This window comes from Haliotis asinina, chromosome 3 (genome assembly GCF_037392515.1).
Source record: "Haliotis asinina isolate JCU_RB_2024 chromosome 3, JCU_Hal_asi_v2, whole genome shotgun sequence".
Classification (NCBI taxonomy): Eukaryota; Metazoa; Mollusca; class Gastropoda; order Lepetellida; family Haliotidae; genus Haliotis; species Haliotis asinina.
Genome location: NC_090282.1, coordinates 55,328,567 through 55,338,089, shown reverse-complemented (window position 1 = coordinate 55,338,089; position 9,523 = coordinate 55,328,567). Strand labels below are relative to the sequence as shown.

The 9,523-nt window shown below is 40.1% G+C and overlaps 2 protein-coding genes across 2 annotated transcripts; both read left to right on the top strand.

The window, feature by feature from the left end:
• Nucleotides 1-1,077, top strand: LOC137276907 (forkhead box protein E1-like). The gene has a single exon (XM_067808555.1). The coding sequence runs from the start codon at nucleotides 1-3 to the stop codon at nucleotides 1,075-1,077; it is 1,077 nt and encodes a 358-aa protein (XP_067664656.1).
• A 6,219-nt stretch (nucleotides 1,078-7,296) lies between these two features.
• LOC137278919 (protein fork head-like) lies at nucleotides 7,297-7,923 on the top strand. The gene has a single exon (XM_067811418.1). It carries the CDS (start codon nucleotides 7,297-7,299, stop codon nucleotides 7,921-7,923), a length of 627 nt encoding a protein of 208 aa, XP_067667519.1.
• Nucleotides 7,924-9,523: the final 1,600 nt, after the last annotated feature.

The following is a 9,523-nucleotide window of genomic DNA, read 5'->3' as shown; positions in this document are numbered from 1 at the left end:
ATGTTGTTTAATCCAACCACGTTTCAGTATGGAGGTGCTGTTACTGACCCATCAACGGCTATGACGATGGCATCGCCATATGCAACACAACTCCACCCTACTTCCTCCAAGTTTGGTGTACGTGAACCTGACGTCAGGCCTGAACTCTCTCCTATTGACACGAGGGATCCTCTTCAACAACAACATTCTCCAGACAACGACCACATCACTTTGCCATCGCCATCTTCCTCCTTGAGCTCCGACAACGATAGGGAGGAAGACACAAGTGTAGTCGCTGTCTCAGGAACGTCAACTCTGTCCCAGCAAACAAGACAGTTTTCCAACAAGAAACCTCCCTATTCCTATGTGGCTCTCATCACCATGGCCATCGAGAGTTCCACTACAGGCATGATGACTCTCAACGACATCTACAACTACATCATCAAGAGATTTCCCTACTACCAAGACAACCAACGGAGATGGCAGAACTCCATCAGACACAACCTCTCACTCAATGATTGTTTCGTCAAGGTTCCCCGACCTCCAGGGAAACCAGGCAAGGGTAACCTGTGGGCTCTGCATCCATCTTGTGGGGACATGTTCGGTAACGGCAGTTTCCTTCGTCGTTCTAAACGTTTCAAATCGGCACAAAAGCAACGTCGTGATGATTCTCCATTCCATTCTGCCAGTTCTTATGGACAGTTACTCGGATTGTATGGGGGTCCATCTCCTTACACAGGTTTCAGCCCCATCAGTCTCGGCTCCTTGTCACAAGGACTTACCCAGACACACCCTTACAGCACATCGAGCAAGCCTGATTCCAGTCCTTGGCTTATGGGATCTCCTACAGCCTACTCTCCATCAGCCAGCTACTACAACGCCAGCAGCATCAACAGCTCACTGACCGGCTCCCCTCTCTCCAGCTCTCCCACGGGAAGCTCGTCCCTGAGTGGTGCGTATATGCCTCAAGCTTCATCGTCCAGCTTTGAGAGGTCTATAAATCCTTATGATTCTCTGTACCAACGAATGCAGCATTCACATCCCAGTGCTACAAAGTCCAATCAACCTTTGGGAAACCAATACACTAACTTTATGTAACACTTGTGATATAGTATCAAAGTATACAATTACGCAAACCACAGTGCTGCTGAGAGTGTTCCAACTGGGAGTGGAAGCTCTGATTGTAAGAATGCAAACAATGCTTGGTTTCAAGGCACAATATGGATGTCTGTCTTGTCTAAATTACAGGTGGGTGGACGCTTGTAACCATGCTTTGTATTGTGCATGCATTCTTGCATATTAATTTAAATTTGAATAAAACTTGTGTGAATATGCTACATTTCTTTCTGTTGATATCACCATTGTCTGAAGGACAACTATGCCATTGAATACAAATGAATTTACATCATATCAACGATAAAACAACATAGCATAAGCGCAGACCACACCTTGATGTCGAGCTACAGGTGCTTAAGACATAGTAGTGCAAAATGAATATGGTGGTCAAGAGAATTTCACAGTGTGCGTAGGAAGCTCAAGATTTACTTTCCTTGGTTCAGCATTTCTAATAATAACGTCAGTGTTGGTTTAACAAGCCTGCCATTCCGGTTGCAAATGCGCTATGGTCAGCTTACATCAGCGTAAGACGTGGACCGGCGATACCAGTTTCAGTACGTTACACATCTAACCAGACCAGTAAAGACTCTTGTCCGCTTGAACACTGTCAGGTACCTACGACTCCTAGCTGTGGGTAAAACTGTATGGACATTAACTCTTCAGTCAAAGAACAGGAGGGGAGTATATCTATATACCACTCCAAAAGTAGGGGATATTGGATTTATAAGATTGATGAAGCTAAGGGGGAAACAGATGATGAAGAGAAATTAAGGGAAAATGTTTCATCTTTATTCATATATATTGCTTTTTCTCGTAGTCATTATCATTGGCTTGTGGCATGCTCGCAAAATGACATATACCATACGTTTTCGTACTGTATAATTTTGGTTAATCGGGACATCCAGCCCATGTCACCCCATGGATAGATCAACTTAGAATTTTACCAGCGAGTATTTAAATGGAGTCTACAAAGCATCAATGAAACTGTAAGATTGTTGTTGCTAAAGCAACAATTCTCTAGGCGTTAGAATGTTTTGTTTGGTTTCCTTGGCTTTGGAATGATATACGGTAGAACAATGGAGATAAATTACGGTTACGGTTCCTATCGTCTTCTTAAAAATATAGGTTGAACATTATGTTGAAATTATTCTGCCCCGATCAGATCGGAGTATCTTGAGTAAATTCCGTTGTGGCACTCTGCCGTTACAAGTAGAAGTGGGACGATATTCTCGTCCGACGTCTTCTCTTCATGAAAGGGTTTGTACTCGCTGAAGTAGCAAAGCTGTTGAGGACGAATTAAATTTACTGATTAACTGTAATTATTATTCAGATCTGTGATATGATCTTTGCAAAGAAGTAACTAATGTTCATTCTGCATTCACATCTATGTCAGCGGTAGGTGCAAACTGGTACTTCTTCTTACAAATAACCATTTGGACAAGCTCCATTTGCGCACTCATACGTACTATGTTGGCGCCGGAATATTTCCGTGGAATAGTTTATCAATGTATATTAATAATAATGTCAACATATTTGCTGTTTATGTAATTTATGATTTTTTAGCGTAAGAAAGTGAGTGTATGTAAGTTAGTGTCTTTTTGTAAGCTCGTGCGCTTGCGTGTGTGTGTGTGTGTGTGTGTGTGCGTGCGTGCTTGTGTGTGTCAAGGTCCATGCGGTTGTGTTTGTGTAAATGTTTGGACTTGCATGGGTGTGATTTTATTACCATTGTTTATATACAGCTGTGAGATCTGTGTCTCATAGACCGCATACTGCTTTTAAATTCCTTTAAGAATGCAATTTCTTATTTTAGTGAATTGCAGTTTGTGACACCTTAATAAACTATATTTCTTCTTTTCACAGATATCCCGAACACCCTTGAGGGCAAAAAAAGCTTGTCATTCAACTTTGATTTATGTTAATACGAATGCTTTATTTGAATGTTTCTATGCGTATGTTAGAGGACTGGTGTATCTCCATGTAATCTGACCCCTAAATACTGTGTACATGGATACACATCCAATGCCTAAGTCAAATTTAGACCTTTTAGAAGACCTAACTGAACAGTTCCTAACAGTTTAGTGGAAGCCACGATGTCGATACCGCTGGAATATTCGTGGTTGTGGTGTGAAACAACGAGTTCATAAAAGAGGGTAAATGTTTATTTAAGTGTCAGGTAAAATCACAATCATAACAATACAATTAATAAGAGAATACAAAAAACACACCATCATGCACATTCCAGAATGAAAACATATTATAAAACCAAAAAAGTTAAAAGCGCAATCGCAACTACTCCGATCAGCCACACTGACGCACGCATGCACACTCGCACGCAGTCACGCAATTCTCCATATCGTCCTCATACAGTTGTAGTTTCTGTGCAAACAAGTTCCTCAATTATTTAAGTTCCTCCTGATTATTTAAGTGTCACATGATATACATTACTAAAAGTGTCACACAGAAAAAAATAGTTAAAATGTATAATATCATCCGACCACATGACTTACGAGACACTATCACCGAGAAAATCGTAGATAACACTAAACCACGTGTATGCATATGCTGCAGTGAAGTATTGTGCTCCTGCAGACATTATGACATATAGTAATACAGGAGTTATATCAGACTTGTCGTCATTCATCACACACCTATGAAAACATGCTCAGCATGCCTCGTGCACTGTCAATCCTCAATTTGAAATTATCAACGGAGATACAGAAGATTAGTGGTCTTAAGACTGCCACTTGTGTTAAGACGCCGAAACAACATGTGAAGGAATCTTTCCTTGCAAGACACTCTGTATCAGCCTAGGAACGTGCAAGTCCTCATTTGTATGGCTGAAGGTTGTTTATGTAATTAAATGTAAATCAAGTTTACGCGATTCAAATTAAGCCAGCTGTGAAATTGGCTTATAGTATTTGCCGCATACAAGAATGACGTTCTTGACGCCATCTTACTCGCTTGAATCGAGACCAGTGACGACCATCTATATTTACATAGGCCAGTGTCGATATTCCACGCGGTAAACGAATGTTAGTTGGACAGAGAAAGCAAGGTATAATTGGATCAATGTTGTGCCTACTCCTAACAACAGTGATAATCTGTATTTGATAAAACAATAGAAATTCTCTAACTCGTCCGCAATTTTAATCCTAATCCAGTTTTGATTTAACCGTGCTTCTTGTGCGGTCACATGAAAGGTCTGGCATTAACGGGTGACCCTGTTACCACTCAATGGGACATGTAGGTCTGGTAATGATGTGCCTGGCCCCTACATAACAGCAAGATCAAGCGCCTGCGACCAGCACTTTTCACTCAACAAACTAGGCATATTAGCAATATTTTGCAAAATAATAATGTCTCATCTCAGTACCACGCACGAGTGTAACATTGCGTATTATCTGGTTTAATGTATCATGCTTGTATTTAAGTTTTACATAATGATGTGACCTTGTATCGCTAATGTCACAGGACGCGGTCAGAGTGTAAATAAGGTTCAGTTCAGTTCAGACAGACGAACCATGTTGGGAGCTTATTCAAAACTGTGAAATACAGCCTGTTCCCAAGAAATGCTACAGAGCGACTGTTGAAGCTCAAACGTTATCTTCTAGAAAAAGGAAGACAAGCCTTCCCACATGAACACTAGTGACTGAAAGTGCCATTGCTATCCCTGTTTCTTAGTGCCACACAAGATGTAGTTGCTGGCATAGTTGTTGTGACTGTGATGATCGAATACTTCAAGGTGTGATGTTGATACGTTGTGATGTCAATAAGTGTTGAGACAACCCATTAGCAGGTTCACAACTCTCCCCCGCACAATTGCTCGTGTCATAATTATCGATGGGAGTTGCACCTTGTTGGAGCGCTAGTGCAAAACAATAAAATGCCATTGTCCAACCTGATGCCATCCACAACAGCCGCAGAGATATCATGTGTAACATAGGGAAGCGCAACAAATAGCATCCGCTTAGATATGATGTATAACATAACGATACACAATCAAAAACAGTGAATGACGATGTGTGGTGTACAGCACACCTACACCTTGATAACATCATAAATTGATAGGCGCTATTTTTAGAATGACTAGTTTCACAATGTCACAATATACTGACTTTCATTGTTTGATGTTTGTGAACTATTAAGGAATACCAAATTAGCCTCGCCTGAAATGAACATGTACGTCATTGCTGAGAAAAATAGGAAGTCATCAGTAATTAGATATGGGAAAATATTTTAACAGGTGAACATACTTGAAGACGCATAATGTTAATGGTTCAGCTAGGTATTAAACAGTGAACTGTGCCCTCATGAATGTTGTTCCCTACAGATAATTGTAATGTATTATAAAGAACGCCCCCCGTCGTTTATTTCCTCCATAGTCTACAGGAGAAATCAATATTATTTTTCAAACCCTGACCAACTTCATTTTTGTCTGCTAGGTCTTGTGGGAGGTTTCTCATTGCTCAATACTTCAGATGAGCAGTTTCTACATAGATACGTGTCTCTGGTAACTTGAACTGTTTCTTATTTGGGACATTTTTGGTCTGTGATGATTCGTCGGGTATGATGCATGATAGCAGCACGTGGTGCTTCTCGCGATTATCAGTACTGACAACATGAGAACATGCAATCAAATGTTAGTATATTTTAAACAGCCCCACAGTCTATTTGCAGTGAAACCGCACCACTGAATTTCACTTTATACAAAATTGTAAATCGAATAAATTGAAATTAAGACTGAGAATCCTCATAATTTTACCTTGCCAATTTAAACTTTGCCAATCTCACAACTTTATATAGCCTAGGATAAAAATTGTTTAACAAAGGATGATAGATTCAAATAATTATCATGTGTTTGCATTGCACGAGGGTAAACACAGAGTAGGTACTGTGAAACAGATCCCCTCGCGGTACCAGCCCTTGTTGTTTCATTTAACGTGCATGAGCGTATGTATATATAATACCCAATTCAGATATATATTTTCATTGTTTATGCTTATTTAGCACAACATTTATCGTTTTATGCAATAATATTTTATCTTTGTGAACATTTTACAGAACGTTTTTTCTCTCATAACTCCTTATAGGAGTGACAAGACTTATTGTTTTTTGTACTGCATCGATGTTATGTTGAGGTGAGTTTGATAAACAATTTGTCTGCTGAAAATGTTATATGACGTCATTAAATCTCACCAGTTCTATACATTCAGTCTGTACACGTTAGATCACAGACATCAAAAACCTGGGTAATCTTAGATGTTGGCCAATGACAAGACAAAAGAATCAAGGAAAATAATTCTGTATAATATTTCGTTATTCATCCTCAAACGGTTGGCAAGTAAAATTGAGTGACATTAGCATCCACCGTATGACTATGTGACTTATATTGTGCCATGGCTCGCTTGTGTCGATTTGTACTCCTGACTACCGCATATCTGTATAAACACCTATATCGTAAACTGATACGATAATATCAAATAAATAGCATGCCGAAATATTTCAGACCTTGACATACCGGCTGATAAATCTGCACATTTATTGAATAGACTAAGAAAACGTTAAGAAGAAGTTCAAAACTTATTGAAGGGATTGGAAATATTACAACGATTTATTTTACTTTTTACTCCAAAGTATGAAATGTTCGTTTTAATTTTTTTTTACATTTTATTTTATGTCACTTGGAAATTAAATTACATGTACTAATAAAATTGTTCGGACTTCATTGTTTTGGTAAACTAAATTTACAGATTTTTCTCTTCATCGCCTAAGCAAAATAGCCTCATTTATTCTACACATTGACTACAAAATACACACGTTCGTGAAAGCTACCTGCAAAAACAACACGGTTAAAACAATACACTGGTGACTGGTTGCAGATGCACGAACAAAGAGGCGTGGTTACTTGACGATCTGCGGACAAGGAGGCGGGGTTAATGTGTTGCAGTAGTCAATAGTACTTCGCAAAGTACACTACTGGTCAAACTAGCCACACCCCTCTCGGGTCATTGTTGATTTGGTCCAATCAGTGTGCATGTACATTAAGAATAACTACCCAGTTTTGTACTTGGAGAAATTTACGTTTGCAATTAGTTGTTTTCTTTGGGGATTATTACAGGGATATATACTCCCCGGACCAATCTTAAGGTATAGTCTCACTGGTGCTCGCTTACAGTATACAGACTTTACTGAAAATACAAAATGTTGTTTAATCCAACCACGTTTCAGTATGGAGGTGCTGTTACTGACCCATCAACGGCTATGACGATGGCATCGCCATATGCAACACAACTCCACCCTACTTCCTCCAAGTTTGGTGTACGTGAACCTGACGTCAGGCCTGAACACTCTCCTATTGACACGAGGGATCCTCTTCAACAACAACATTCTCCAGACAACGACCACATCACTTTGCCATCGCCACCTTCCTCCTTGAACTCCGACAACGATAGGGAGGAAGACACAAGTGTAGTCGCTGTCTCAGGAACGTCAACTCTGTCCCAGCAAACAAGACAGTTTTCCAACAAGAAACCTCCCTATTCCTATGTGGCTCTCATCACCATGGCCATCGAGAGTTCCACTACAGGCATGATGACTCTCAACGACATCTACAACTACATCATCAAGAGATTTCCCTACTACCAAGACAACCAACGGAGATGGCAGAACTCCATCAGACACAACCTCTCACTCAATGATTGTTTCGTCAAGGTTCCCCGACCTCCAGGGAAACCAGGCAAGGGTAACCTGTGGGCCCTGCATCCATCTTGCATGTCTCTCAAGCATGTCTACATGAACGCTCCAACATGTCTGAATGTAACGTTCTAGCATGTGGAAATGAACGTTCCAGCCTGTCCATATGTAACTTTCCAACATGTCTGCATGAATGCTCAAGCATGTCTATATGTAGCGTTCCAGTATGTCTACCTGAAACGTTCCGGCATGACTACATGTCAGACTGTAGCATGCCTGCATGCCATTTCAGTATATGTACATGTAATGTTAAAGCATGTCTACATGAACGTTCCATCATATCTACATTTAACATTCCAGCATGTGTAGATATAACGTTCCAGCATGTCTACATGCAAAATTCCAGAATGTCTACATGCACTGTTTCAGCATCTCTACATGGACGCTCAAGCATGATTACATGTACATCAAAGAATGTCTATATGAAAGCTGCGGCAACTCTACCTGTACATTCCTGTATATTTAAATGAATGCTAGAGCATGTCTACATGTAATGATCCAGAATGTACGTTCCAGCATGTCCATATGTACATTCCAGCATGTCTACATGAAACGTCCCCGCATGTCAAAATGAAAGTTACAGTATGTATACATGTAACTTTTCTAGAATGTGTACATGTGAGTTTGTAGCATGCCTACACGTACCTTCCAATATATCTACATGTATCGTTCCAGAATGCCTACATGTACCTTCCAGCATGCCTACATATTACTTTTTAAAAAGTCTACAAGTAATGATCAAACACGTCTACATATAAATTCCGGCATATCTACATGAAAGCTGCAGCAACTCTACCTGTACATTCCTGTATATTTAAATGAATGCTAGAGCATGTCTACATGTAATGATCCAGTATGTACGTTCCAGCATGTCTACATGTACATTCCAGTATGTCTTCATGAAATCTCCGGCATGTCTACATGTAATGATCCAGCATGCACATTAAAGCATGTCTGCATGTACATTCCAGCATGTCTCTATGTTACGATTCAGCATGTCTACAGGTAACGTTCCAGCCTGTCTACATCTAACGTTCCAGTGTGTCTACTTGAACGCTTCAGTATGTCTAGGTGTACATTCCAGCATGTCTACATGTACGTTCCAACATGTCTACATGTAACGTTCAAGTATACCTATATGTACTTTGAAGCATATCAACATGAATGTTCCAGCATGTCTACAAGTACATTCTAGAATGTCCATATGAACGCTCCAGTATGTGTACTTGTGTACTTTAGATATAATGTTCCAGCATGTCTACATGGATGTGCCATCATGTCTACTTGTAACACTTCACCATGTCTACATGTAACGTTCCAGCTTTTCTACATGTAATGATCCAGCATGTCTACATGTACGTTCCAGTGTGTCTACCTCTAACGTTCCAGCATGTCTATATGTACGGTCCAGCATGCTTACATAAATTATCCAGCATGTCTACATGTACATTCCAGCTTGTCTGCATGGACATTCCACCATGTCTACATGTAGCGTTCTAGTATGTCGACATGTTCCAGCATATCTACATAAATGTTCCAGAATGTATACATGAACGTTTCAGCTTGTCTACATATACATTCCAACATGTCTACATGTAACGTTCGAGCATGTCTACATGTACAGTCCAGCATGTCTATATGTCTCATTCGAGAATGGCTACATGTAACGTTCCAG